We start from the raw sequence: 14,742 nt of genomic DNA, 5'->3' as shown, positions 1-14,742 counted from the left end.
TAGTTGTTATATGATTTTGTTATAGTGGTATTTGTGGACTGATTGCAAAAGCGTCCCTACAGTGATTTCTTTGTTCAAATTCCATGGTAGGTGGATTTTATTTTCTACAGTAAATTCATTGATGGTGTTTTAAGTTCTTAATTAAGAAATTTTGTCTAACTAATTTTAACAGTAAATCTCATTCACATGAACATGATTGATATAACTGTCTTCCTATGAAATTGAAATAATAACTGCATTTCTTTGAGTATGTTAGCTGTTAATTAAGACCCAGGAAAACCGGAAGTTATAGTGTGGAATACAGGAATTGTCGACTCAGCGATCATCCATGATTGCATCACCAAGTACAAAACCTTTGTTGATAATCTACATGATTGATTCAATAGTTTCAACATTTTCTTCATATTGTTGTACTTTAGAAGATAGGTTTCACGTAATCCATGGGCATGTAACTCGATTATACGTACCTTCAGTCATGTAATCCAATAAATTTTCTTAGTTTGACTTAGTCAAGGTGGTTGAGTTTCTCCCACCTTTTTTCTCCTTGTTTCTCTCACTCATTTTCCTATATAAAGGAGTACCTTCCATTGTAAATATCATCTTTTATTATATGCAAGAGAGGTCTACCAAACTTGTGCAAGCATAACTTTGATTCTGTAATGCGAATTTGAAAGAAAAGTGAATAGAAAGCAGTTGGATTCAAAGCTTTGACTGAAAACAGTTGTGATAGAACAAATTGGAAGCTGTGACTATGATTTCTTTCTATTATCTTTCATTCATGTTATTATTGTATGTTTACTAGAGCATAGTGAGTAAAGAAACAATTGAAGCCAAAGCTTTGACTGGAAGCAATTGTAGTAAGATACACTAGAAACTTTGACTATAGTTTGTATTACTGTCTCATATTCAAGCGAATAGTTAGGATTAACTTATAGCATAAAAATTCTCTAATTCTAGAAGTCTATGTGCCCGAATGGTAGAGATTTTTCTTATAAATCTGGAAAACTAGACATGGATCTAAGCTAGTACGCTCTCAATCAGCCTTTGATTTAGTGTTTGGTATTGGTATCATTGTTTCCAACTATTAAATAGAAGTGTAGTTATAGAGACTATATCTTACCCATTACTTGCTCCACAAGTAAGTGGATTCTTTCTTGAAATAAGAAAGAATATGAGTAACATCCCTTTAAAATATCTATTAACTTCTAGTTTACCTTGAGTTGATCCAAGGAACGATGAGAAGTTAGAGCTTTCCCTTTAAGGTCGGAGAGACTATCTCACGCCTTGTGGCTAGTCAACCTATTTTGCAACTGAATTTGCATAAACTGTCGGTTGTGTTGGGTGGATATTTTGCAACCGATAGTTTTGGGTAAAATCCAATCACAACATAGGATGAACAGCCACAACGTGTGAGACGGAGTCTCTCCTACCTTAAGGGGAAGGCTCCCCCTTCTCACTATTCCTTGGATCAACTCGAGGTAAGCAAAAAATTGAGAGTTTTGTAAACGGGTGTTACCAATATTCTTTCTTCTTAGCTTTCAGGAAAGAATCCACTTATCTGTGGAGTGAGTAATGGGCAAGGTGAAATCTCTAACTACACTTCAATCTAATAGTTGGAAACAATAAACCAACACTAACTCAAAGGCTAGCTGAAACTGTACAAATTTGGCTCTAAGTTTGATTGTAATTCTATATGAATAAGCTTTACTATTGGAGCACAAAGACTTCCAGAAGTAAAGATATCCTAATTATTTTGTGAACCAAGAAAGAGATATAAGCTACAGACAAAGCTTCCACTCTATATATCTTTACAACCGTTCTCAGTCAAAGGTTCGGATCTAATTGCTTCTTAATTCTTTTTAAACTCAATTATCAAGAATGCAAAATATAAGAATCAAAGACAACAAATGCAAAACACAATCAAAGCTTCTAACTTGCACAAGTAACATTCTCAGTAAATCAAAGTTAAGCCTCAATTAATTCTTTGTATTCACTTTTCTTTCAAAATGGTGCTATGCAATCAAAGTTATGCTTGCACAATTTCTCCAGAGCTCTCTTGCATACAATAAAAGATAAATTTTAGAATAAGAGAACACTCCTTTATATAGGAAAAGGAGTTGAGAAAAAGATGGAGGAAAAAGTGGGAGCAACTCAACCAACTTTGATCGAGTCTAACTGAAAGAGAAATTAATGGATTACATGTCATTACACATGCAACTCGTATTAAATGTAATTATACAATTTTATACAATACATCCTCTTTGATCTACAAACATAAGAGGAAAATAACAATCTTAAAGATTGTTCCTTAGTGCCTTGAATTTGATGATGACATCACGCACTCGGAAGAGTAGAAATCTCCATAGTCTTTGATATGGCTTTTATTCTTACTGCATCGGCATATGCTGATTTCACGATCTTGGAATTTGCCGCCAAAGTGCTTTGCTAAAGATTTATACAAAGCAAACTTGTTCATTGTAAGAGAACCAAAATCTTCAAAATCTAAATCAGCATTGATCCTGATTGTATATTCTGAAGTTATCCCTTCAACTACAACCAAATTACAATGTTCGTCAAGAATTTGGCATCCCATTTGTTCTAAGTCACACGTGATCCCAACTTCTATTGCCTAGCAAGCTTCTAAACTAGCCTGCAACTTTGTTGCAATCTTTCTTAGTGTCTCTTCCCTGTAACCCATGAGTCCATGGCATCTGTAGAACATTTCACAAGATGGAAGAACGTACATGTGACCATGGCATCTAAATCAGATTTGGCGATCTCATCCCATTCATTCAGAATTTCTTTCAAAGTATTAGCCTCCTGAGACATAGATGTAGTCCAATCATGTATCATTTCTTCAATATTTTTGATACGTCCAAGAACTCTGGTTGTATCTGTAATGGCTTGTACTCCTTCAAAAATGACTTCTCCCATCCAAGACTTCTCTCCTTAAGTGTCTGAGATACAACAACTGCATGTTGTGAGGACTGTTGTTGAATAACCTCATCTAAGCAAGCAACCTCCTGCTTAAGCTGGTTTTTTCTTTTCCCATAATTCATGATTGCTCTTTAACACATTAGCAAGTGCGTCTTGAGCATCCTATAAGCAACTTACTCATGACTACTTTCCAATTTCTACCTTGGTGAATTTGTAATCAAAACGAATAAGTTCTTCAACTGGCTTGTTCACCAATAAGGCAGCAATTTCAACAAACTTAGTCTATTCAGAATCAACTAAGATCTTTGAAACAATCTTATCTTTCAAAGATGTGGACTTAGCTTTCTTAATAGGAAGGTCATTTGGGGGTATGACAACCTTTCTTATCTTTAGTGTGATCCTGCTCAACCATGCAGGCAAACTGAAATTTTCATCTATGGAAGCAGGTATAGTGGAGACCATTGGTGATGATCCTAATTGTATCTTTGTTGTAACCAAGCAAGATTTAATTTGCACGGCTGAATTCATAGCTGCATGATAGGAGGATTCTATCATGAACTCAAAACCAATCAAGGATGTATCAAGTTGAGAAACTTGACCTTTTGTAAGAGTTGGAAAACCAAGAACACATTCCCTAAATGTTCACATTGTTCAACCATTAAAATAGGAGGATTTGTTGAAGATATAGGCAGAGCCAATGTATTGACTTTTGAGGTTGGGATGGAAGGTGTGAAAATAGTGGAAAATGAATCCACATCATAATCTATCATACGCAAAAAAGGTGCTTCCTGCATGGATGGTTCTTGAGTTTGTGCATGCCTCGGAGGAGATATGATCGTCACTTCTCCTTCTTCCTCCTCATCTTCTTCATCAAGTCCATCTGATTCTCCTTCTGACTCCTGAACTTGTTCAAGTGGCTAAGATAATTTAAATCCCTTTCTAATTTTTAATTTGAATTTGACTGACTTCTTCAAATCAGAAGAAGATGCTCCATCTTTACTAACAATTTCTAATTGCAATTTCCTTCCAGGAGGACCAAAACTTCCATAATCCAAACCCAACTTTGGATTGACACTTTTAAGACCTTGGATTTTCAACCACTTGTTGGTGTTTGCCAGAATGAATTGAAATCTATCAAGGATAGAAGTACGTTCCTTTTGCTATCATTTAATAGGGAAAGGGCATTGTTTATCAAAACCGGCCTGATGATATTCTGCATCAAGAATATTACCATCATTTTCAATTTGGAAATCAGATGGGATCTTGAGCATATTAAGATCAATGATCTGCTACAAAGTCAACCTGCAGTATTTCATTTTCATTATATACAACTCCATTCGCATGTCAATCCAAATATCTTCTATACGATGGACATGAGTAAATGCTCTCTTGGTTTTTGAATTCATCTCTCTGTAATCAAAATCAAATCTGGCTTCAAACTTCTTCAATGTGACCAACTGAAATTTTGCTCCATGGCCTTTGCTTTGTGTACAAAATTAATCATATAATAACCAATCACCAAGAGCTTGGCAGAAGAAATACCAAAACCTAGTCTATGCAGAGCATATTGATCAGATTGAATTTCTATGAGTTGTCTGGCCAATTCCATCAAAATGATCTTGTCGTTAGCATATCTAGGTAAGGTATATGATTCTCCTTTGAAATACCCAACTCTTAAATAGATAAAAGTTGGAAACTAAATAAAGATGCAACCATATTGATTAACCTTATCCCAAGCCTCATCTGACACTCTTTTGACAGACAGTTGCTTATCAAATAAGCATCAAAAATGTCCAAAATATGAGTCTTGAATTCTCCTTTATGGTTCTCCTTTGAAATATCCAACTCTTAAATAGGTAAAAGTTGGAAACTAAATAAAGATGCAACCATATTGATTAACCTTATCCCAAGCCTCATCTGACACTTTTGACAAAAAATTGCTTATCAATTAAGCATTGGAAATGTCCAAAAAATGCATCTTGAACTCTCCTATAATGATACTTACTATTTGTCAAAGTAATTTGATATAATACTCCCAAACTGGAACTTGAAGACAGTTTCCTTTGATCGAAATTCCTGAAAAAGATTCCATAGCAGCAACAATATAGACAAGATAAGAATTCATGTAGAATGGTGTTGATGTTCCTACATTGAGCAACTGCTCACAAAGTGCAGTGCTAATTAGTTCTCACCAAAAGATATGTTCTTTATTATCAATAATATGGAAAATGAACTTATACATCCATGGTTCAAAATCACTGGAATCCTTGAAACTGCATATTCTGTTGAGAAGGATAATTAGGTTTTTGTATTCTGACTTGAAACTGGATCTGTGAATGGGTTTTGGCCATCTTGAGAAATTGTTTCTCTTGGAATCCAACCAATATAGATTAACATATTTCTAATAATTTCCCTTATTTGCATTCCATATCTCCAAAGATGTTTCTTTAGTCAAATCCACACACTCTACACTCTGCGGCACTTTGAAAATTTGTTCAATAACCTCAGGGTCAAGGCTTATAATAACATTACCATTAGCATCCTTGATGGTTTTTGACTTCAGACTGAAATGCTATGCACATCCTAGAACAAATTCCATTTCCAGGGCAGCCATAGGAAAAGAAGAGACCAAATGAATATTACTCCTTTTGATGCATTTTATTTCATGACTTGCAGGAGCTTCTATCCTTTGCAAGAAACCGGTCATATCTACATGTCTGATCCTTGTATCTGACACACTATCAAGAATAGATGTGACTTAGGATGGAGTTGCGTGAGCCAAATCTTTATCATATTGATATTTCATGTAATGTTCCCAATTTTAATTAATTTGGGCCCAAGTTATTAATGTTTGTATTTAGGGGTTCCGATTGAGTTAGTATATCTTGGACCTATTTTTTATTTTGTTTCCGTAGTTTGTGTCACCATCGGCTATCTTTGTACACCCTCAGAAAGTTTTTTGATGGGTATTTGAGCACAACTTGTAGGTAGTCTGTAGGTATGCTTTGGATTATATCTCTCTGTACTGCGGATTCCTGTTGGAGTTCGGAATTGTTCGCCATTTCGGAAGTGAAAGATCTTCCCTATTTGGCTCGTGCGGTTTCGGTGGGATTCAACCTCACCCGATTTCGTTGTTGCATGTATTACTTTGATCGGATCTAAGTTGGAGTATCTTTGGTAATTATTATTCGCATCTAAGTCTCTTTTATTGTGGATTTTTCTATGGTGTACTGTGTATGAACCACGATTACATTTTGGTTCCTATCCCCATTTCTCCATACTATCCTTCCTCACAGCTTTCACCATACATACACCTTGACATACCCATCATTCCATACTGAGATACATCTTTTGCATCACCTTACAACCCTGCTACAGTCACCGTACAGTCTGCTTCAAGACAACGTTAGGGAAAGTGACCGCGCAGCACGGGTAGTAGCCACGCAGCATGGGCAGTAGTCGCGCATCACGGGCAATATCTTCGGAACCGTTCGAGAAAGTGGTCGCACAACATGAGTAGTGGCCACGCAGCACGAGCAGTAGTCGCACAACATAGGTAGTGACCGCGCAACACGAGCAGTAGTCGTGCAGCATGGGTAGTGGTCGCGGAGCATGGGCAGTAGTCGCGTAGCACGAGCTATGACCACGCAGCACGGGCAGTAGTCGCGAAGCACGGGTAGTGGCCGCGTAGCATGGGCAGTAATCCCACAACACGAGCAGTGACCGCGTAGCACACGAGCATCTTCGGAACCGTTCGAGAAAGTGGTCGCGCAGCACGAGTAGTGGCCGCGCAGCACAGGCAGTAGTCACGCAGCACAGGTAGTGACCGCGCAACACGGGCAGTAGTCATGCAACACGGGTAGTGGCCGCGCAGCACAGGTTGTAACCTCACAGCACAGAAGCATCTCTAGAACCATTCGGGAACATTACAGTGGTATCAGAGCTAGTGATTTTGCCAACCTGTTGGGATGATTGAGAGATTTTGGGATTGGGATAGCGCTATGACGCCAAGTAGCGATGGATAGTGGTGGTTAAAGACACTACAAGGGATTGGCAAAGAGCTCAGTGAAGGTATTGATCTTCCATTAGATTTGTTGGAACTATGTTTGTGTAAGGTTAACCAATTACCTTCACGATTTATATAGAGAATCCTCTCACCAATTAAAGATGCCTTAAGTCAACCCAGGCTTTTAAGACACCATGACAAGGGGAAAAGGTTGGCAGTTGCAGCATGTCTCAATGAGATCTTGAGAATATCGGCTCCTAGAACACCATATGATAATAAAACCATGATAGAGATCTTGCATTTGATTGTTGACAGCTTTCAAAGTCTAGATGACATTAGTGCCGACCCCTTTTGCAGAAAATCTACAATCTTGGAGAATTGTGCAAATGTAAAAATGGGTAACCTCCTCTTAGATCTCAAATTGCAAAATCTGGTCAGTGACATGTTTAATCACTTCTTAGCCACCATCAAGGAACATCATGATACTAAGGTTTCAGTTGCTATGGAGAGCCTTATGATTTCATGCATTAAGGAGATGGATGAAATATCCCAACCCATCACATCTATGTTATGGGTTGTTCGTAATCTTGAATGTGTCCCCTCTATAGCCGCATGTAAATTGGTCAGTCATATTTTCGAGCATTGTGAAGAAAAACTAATATCTCATTTGCACAAGTGGGAGAAAATAGTTGGCAGCAATAAGGACGATGCCTACACCAAAAGGAAGACATTATTACAGGGCCGCTCCAAGAGGAATTGCTAAAACTTTCTTCTAACCAACCGGGGGAAATCACCAAAAAATTGAAGAAGTTGCTCGCATGGATCTTATGAAGACATGTACAGATCAAGTTATGCCGGTCACCAAGGTTGTTGCCGAAACTGTGTCCTTCACCGAAGCTATGTCCATCATCATGTCCGTCGCCAAGGTCGTATGCCCGTCATTGTGGGTGTGTCTGTCACCATAGTTGTGTTTGTTTTCGTCATCGTCACCGTGGCCGTCACCGTGTCTATCATCGTCCCCATATCTGTTGCAAAGTCCATCGCCATGTCCGTTGTCATCATGTCTGTCAATGTCGTCGTGTCCGTCATCATCATCGAGTTTATGTCGATCACCGTTATGTCTGCCACCATCATGTCTATCTTTGTTGTTGTGTTCATCACCATCATTGAATTTGTATTCATCATCATCATTGTATCCATCACCATCATTACCATCGTTCTATTCGTTGTCATCATTGCATTTGTCACCATCGTCGTGTTAGTCACCGTTGTTGTGTCCGTTACCGACGCCGAGTCTGTGTCCGTCATCAAGCTTGTGCCCATCATCAAGCTTGTGCCTTTCATCGTCATCATGGTCGTCCATGTCGTCATTGTGTGTCCGCCAATGCAGCTACAATCATTGAGACATTGCTCATTGCCGAGGCTCTATCCATCGTCAAGGTTTCAACCAGGGTTTTGTGTGCCGCCAAAGTTTTATCTACAGCTAGAATTGTTGGATTTGTACCAACACAGGCGTCTGTGTGTATGACCATACCCGAAGAAATTGATGAACATGATGACATCGATATATGTTATGATTGGCATCCTTGGGATCCTGGTGACTCAAGATATGACAACGTTTATATCAAGGTGGTGCATCGGAATCCTGATGGTGGTCTTCTAACCTCAATTGAATTCAATCATACTCATGTGATTCTAAAGAAGCATGGAATTTCCAGCAGATATGGCTATTTGTGTCAATGCACGGTTTGGGATCCTGGAGTTGCAAATTGCTTGAGGACAAGCAATTTTTGGGCGGCGAGGATTTGTAATGTTTCCAATTTTAATTAATTTGGGCCCAAGTTATTAATGTTTTTATTTAGGGGTTCCGATTGATTTAGTATATCTCGGACCTATTTTTATTTTGTTTCCGTAGTTTGTGTCGTTGTCGGCTATCTTTGTACACCCTCGGAAAGTTTCCCAACGGGTATTTAAGCACGACTTGTAGGTAGTCTGTAGGTATGCTTTGGATTATATCTCTCTATACTGCAGATTCCTGTTGGAGTTCGGAATTGTTCACCATTTCGGAAGTGAAAGATCTTCCCTATTTGGCTCGTGCAGTTTTGATGGGATTCAACCCTCACCCTATTCCGTTGTTGCGTGTATTACTTGGATCGGATCTGGCAAGTTGGAGTATCTTTGGTAATTATTATTAGCATCTAAGTCTTTGTTATTATGGATTTTCCTATGGTGTACTGTGTATGAACCACGATTACATTCTATGTTGGATTCTGGTTCCTATTCCCCCTTTTTTCCGTACAGTCCTTCCTCACAACTTTCACCGTACATACACCTTGACATACCCATCATTATGTACTGAGATATGTCTTTTGCATCATCGTATGGCCTTGCTACAGTCACCGTACGATCTACTTCAAGACACTATTCGGGAAAGTGGCCACGCAGCACGGGTAGTAGTTGGGCAGCACGGGCAGTAGTCGCGCAGCATGGGTAGTGGCCGCGCAGCACGGGCAATAGTCACGTAGCATGGGTAGTGGCAGCGCAGCACGAGCTGTAACCGCGCAGCACGGGCAGTAGTCGCGCAGCACAGGCAGTGGCCATGTAGCACAGGCAGTAGTCGTGCAACACGGGCTATGACTGCGCAGCACGGGAGCATCTTCGGAACCGTTCGAGAAAGTGGTCGTGCAGCACAAGTAGTGGCAGCGCAGCACGAGTAGTGGCAGCGCAGCACGGGCAGTAGTCGTGCAGCATGGATAGTGACCACGCAACATGGGCAGTAGTCACGCAACACAGGTAGTGGCCGCGCAACACAAGTAGTAGTCGCGCAGCACGGACTGTGACCTCACAGCACGGGAGCATCTTCGGAACTATTCGGAAACATTACATTTCATTTTTCCTTTCAAACTTGCAGATGGGGGCATCCCTTGTGCTTGTGTTGCAACATGAAAATTCCAAAATGTGAACACATCATCAGAGGATATTGCTTCCATAAAAGCGTTGATTCTTGATCAACAACAAAACTTCAGAGTATGGATTAGACACTTCGAAGATCTAATGTGATGATCTTGAAAAGAGACAACATGCATATGTGAAGGCTGGAGTATAGCTTGAGGCGATGAAAATATGAGGTGGAAGTGAGCATTTATGAATATTCTTTAAGACATGAAGGTGGAATGCATGGGAATGTGTGCAAATAAGATAAGATAAATCTATTAATGTCCAACAAAAGACCACCAAGGGTCTAAGGGACTGAGAGCATACAAACAAAGAAACCGCAGAGAACAAGACATCAAACGGTGTCTAGGAAAGAGAAAGCAAGATATTTGGCATGAAATCAAACGTCCATGGCATGGAAATGCCAAGAAATGCAAAAATGCCTCTCCTCTTGGGATTTTCAAGTCATATCATAATCAAATCTAAGCATTTGAGTGAAAAATAGGTTCTTGGAGGGCATATGCATGGTGTTTTGCCTTCAATCTTCAAAATCAGGTTTTTGGAAGACAAATGCATACTCTTGCAGGGAAATCACACTTTTTAGATGCATTTGCATGTTTTAAAAACTTCAAATTTGGCCTTCATAAGAAAAATGCACCTTTTAGGTACCAATGCATGTTTTAAAATTGAAGTCTTAGGCAAAACACACCTTTTTGGTGCATATGCATATTTTAAAAACTCCAAAAATGGCCCCATAGGCAAAACTTAACTTTTAGGTGCTATTGCATGTAAGCAATGAGAGCCATAAGTAAAAACGGACCTTTTAGGTGTAATTGCATGTTTTGAATTTAGCACAAAAATGTGTCTATAGGCAAAACGCGCATTTTGGGTGCTATTGCATGTTTTAAAAATATATGTAATGACATGCAATAAGTGTTTTCAAAGACATTTCCATTCAAAATTGCACCTAAAGGTGCAATTTTATATTTTGAGTTAAAATGTGCTTGTAGACATGTTTGCACAACTTAAGTGATAAATTAAGCACATGTCAATTTAATTTTTGAATAAATATTACTCAAATGGGTCATAAATAATATTTACACTAATTAGTTAATATAGTATGTGCAAATATTATTGTAAAAGTAATATTTATCAACATGTTTTGATTTAAAACTCATGAATTAAATCAAACTATATAGTTAGTATAGTCACTTAAGTGAAAAATTAAAAAGAAACTCAACTTAAAAATATAGCATAAAGTGCACCATAGTTACTTTAAGTGAAAAATTGAAACGATAAAGTAACTTAAAAACATAACATAAAATAAATTCATGTTATATTTTTCAAAAAGTGAATGTCAATTTAAAAATATAAAATGGTATTTTTAATTCGTGCAGTTGCACCTAAAAGGTCCCCTTTATGGGCACTAAAATGATCATATCTTTTGATTGTCAACTCCGATTAAGCCCTAAGATAGATCAAATCAAAGGGAAAACCGAAAGCAATGATTTGAGTAAAACCAAAAGACCAAAATCTAACACACACTCAAAAATAAGAAAAAGGACGTTGAAAGATTCAAAAATCAAGCATAGGCTCGAAAAATAGAGAAACTAAAAAGACTTGACAAAAGTCTTCAGTAAAAGGATTCATTATATTAATTGAATTGATTGGTTGATCAATACTAATCAATTAAATAATGAACCAAACTTTGAGAAATGCGAAACTAAGTTGAAAAGGTTTTGTATTATTATCTACATTTTGTGGTGACAAAATGCAGGACAACAGGTTGCAAAATATCCACCCAACAAATGTTTTGAAAACTAATATTAATCTATCTAATTTTAGCACTGCAAGAATATATTGAAAATCTATAATAAAATGTCGACGACTCATTAAAATATAATATGGAATTAGTCACTCCATTGAGACGAATATTTCATTACATGGAATGAGGTCCACGAACATTACAGATATGAAAGAGACTTTGCAATAACAATATTCAGTCAATATAATATGCTCACAGGAAATAAGCTTTATTAGAGTCAACACTTTCAATTATTTCTAGAAAAATAATTAAAGTCCTCCTTAACTTTGGATACAAGTTCTCAAAGAAACATAATTAATTACATCTATAACTTATTTGCAAATTTGTCTTTGGATGAAGACTCGCAAATTCAACCCAGATGCAGAGTCCGTCGCAAATCTGCCACTTTTGAAGAACCAAGTTTCTGTCTAGTTCTCCTGCCAAATCCCTAACAGTTTTTATCTCCATAAATTATGTTAATATCAAGACATCAACAATTTGATCAAGAACAATAAAATATTTGAACATGCTTGGATAATCCTTATTTGTTGTTATCCCTTTGATTCCATGTTCATTTCATAATCAGTAATAAGATAAACAAAAAACAAAAAATAAACGAACTCAAGACACAACAATTTATCCTGGGAAAACCCTCCAACTTGAGGGGAAAAAACCCAGCCACATATATATCACTTGTACATTAATAAAAGAGAAAAATTCTGAAAGACAATTCCCAAACACATGGCTCAAACTGAAGCAATGATCATCATCAATATGATCTGCCTACAATACCCATATAATATCTTCACTCTACAAAGAATATCAAATCCATATATTTCTCTATTTACAAATTCCTCCTCGAAGAATATATAAAATTACTTTGACTCTACATAGTCTCGCAATTACAAAATCCTCCAAGAAGAATATATCAAATTTATTTGACGCTTCATAGTCTTGCAATTAAAAAAGAAGACCCTTTGTTGTCTTGACCTTTCATTGTCTTTACTCTTCAATGTCTTGACCCTTCGATGACTTAAACAAAGAATATATCTCCACCACTCCCTCTTAGCCATGGAGCTACCTTTCTAGATATCCACATAAGCACCAAAATCAAATTGCAGAAGCAACAATCACAGGCATGAAAGATAACTCCGGCATCTACATATCATCAACATAGCAAATATTACAAGAGAATGCTGATTCAACCATCGCAGGTATATCAGATGGCTCCTGCAGCTACTAATCGTCAACACTCTATGGCTTGACAATGAAATCTTACCATTTTCTTTTATTAAGCAGAGGAATTGAAGACAAGTTTATTTTGATTTCTAAAGCTGTATTCCTCCCTAGTGTGTATTCTCCACTTGCATATGAATAAATTGCAACATCTTCTTTGCTTGAAAACTCAATGTTGAAAAGTTTATCTTAATTTGGATATATAATCCTATTAAAGACCACAATTAAAAATACCATCAAAAGTATGTCTTAGACGGATGATTTCTGGATGAATGTAGTATAGAAAAACTTTAGATCACCAACATAAGACCTTTGGTTCTCAAAATGTTTGTGCCATTAGCTGATCCCACCTATTTGACTTCGTACATGATAAAATCTTGATATGTATCAGTTTAGATTCATAATGTTTAGCATAATTTTAATGTTCACATGCTTGCTTACAATCAGTCCTAGAATATTTCTATTATTACAAATGAGAAAAAATGAATACTAGAGGATTTTCTCCATTTTATTAATTTTAAATTCTTCTCTTACTGCATGCAAAATCTGCTCCATGGTACTAACCATTACTTTAGGTTAATTGGTTGAACACAACATGCATGATTGTGTACATTAGACTTTAATTAATAAACATCTGGTGAAATTGCAAAATTTTGATAAGATGAAATTGCCTCAATCTAATATTTAGTGAAATGTTCCATAAAGCAAGATTGGGAATCTCTCTATAAGTAGAAAGAGCCTTACTGGATTACGTTTCAACTCATCTTCATTCATGCCCATACCAACAATTCTTTCTTGCTTGTAGCCCTTTGGATAATGACTAACCTGCAAATCATTATCATAATAATAAAAAAAGAAATGAATCTGGCCCAACATGTGAGAAGTATCAAAATATAAGTGAACTGGATATAGAACATTTATCTTCAAGATAGTATTACTTATTACCCAACTGCTGCACATATCAAGCAAGGTCACACCAGGAGTGTTGGTAGGAGGGAACACAGAAGCATAAAATTGTGTAACAGCATTGATTGCAGGATCATCAATGTGTGTAACAAATCGTGGAGTGGAATAAAAAACTTGATCAGGTGACCTGGAAGCATGTTACCCAATATATGCTTAGCAAAAATAAGAGTCATTATGTCATTTAGTAACTCCAAAGGATAAAAGTACAGTATTTTGAAACAACTTATAAGGGGCTACCTATAATGTTCTAAAACTCCACAAATATTAAAAGGAAAACACTTCAAAATGTGCAGTATAACATCTCTGTCACTTTACCAAGTGTAGCATATATCCCTTCGACCAAAGTCCATATAACCAAATTATAAAATGGTTACCAACTTAAACGTAAAACAAAAACTGAAAAACGAGAAATGATAACAAGAGTTAAAAATAAAACTGGATCTTTAAAGGTTTAAAATTCATGAAACCAACTTATCAAATGTAAAGGACAAATATAGCAAAGATATTTTATACAGAAGCTTCCATATCTGCAAATAAACAAGCAACAAAGAACATCACAAGAAAAATATCAAATAGAAATCAAAACACATCCCTTACAAAAAGAGTAAAATTCAAAAGAAGAATTCAGGACTTGGGAGCTCCTTCAGTTCAATTGTAGACAATTCTCGAGGACTCTCAATTACAAACTAGATGATGATTCCATTGATCTCTTCCCACAGAACCGCCTGTAGCTTAGGATGTGATTGTGTACCTTGATGTTTGAAAAGATCTCTGAACCTACACATACCTTGGGGGATAAGCAGCCATTTTAGGTCTGATCCACATCATATTGTCTATATACAATAGGGTGCTCAGCTGT

At 37.0% G+C, this 14,742-nt stretch overlaps 1 protein-coding gene across 4 annotated transcripts in view; it reads right to left on the bottom strand.

Annotated features, from left to right (window-relative positions):
* LOC149541077 (S-adenosyl-L-methionine-dependent methyltransferases superfamily protein) overlaps positions 1 to 14,742 on the bottom strand; it is a 363,739-nt gene that overhangs the window by 282,776 nt on the left and 66,221 nt on the right. For all 4 annotated transcript variants that reach the window (XR_016356470.1, XM_089802069.1, XM_089802068.1 and 1 more), the window contains exons 4-5: positions 13,863 to 14,010; positions 13,662 to 13,742 (exon numbers count right to left, since the gene is read on the bottom strand). Coding sequence is in view for 3 of the 4 variants with exons in the window: in XM_089802069.1 (XP_089658195.1) it covers positions 13,662 to 13,742; positions 13,863 to 14,010 (229 nt within the window). In the remaining variant the exon portion in view is untranslated. The remainder of the gene's footprint in view (positions 1 to 13,661; positions 13,743 to 13,862; positions 14,011 to 14,742) is intronic.

Source organism: Cupressus sempervirens, chromosome 9 (assembly GCF_028749045.1).
Source record: "Cupressus sempervirens isolate cs-2001-9-10 chromosome 9, ASM2874904v1, whole genome shotgun sequence".
Classification (NCBI taxonomy): domain Eukaryota; kingdom Viridiplantae; phylum Streptophyta; class Pinopsida; order Cupressales; family Cupressaceae; genus Cupressus; species Cupressus sempervirens.
Note: the sequence above shows the minus strand (reverse complement) of the source record. Positions and strands in the feature narration are given on the sequence as shown.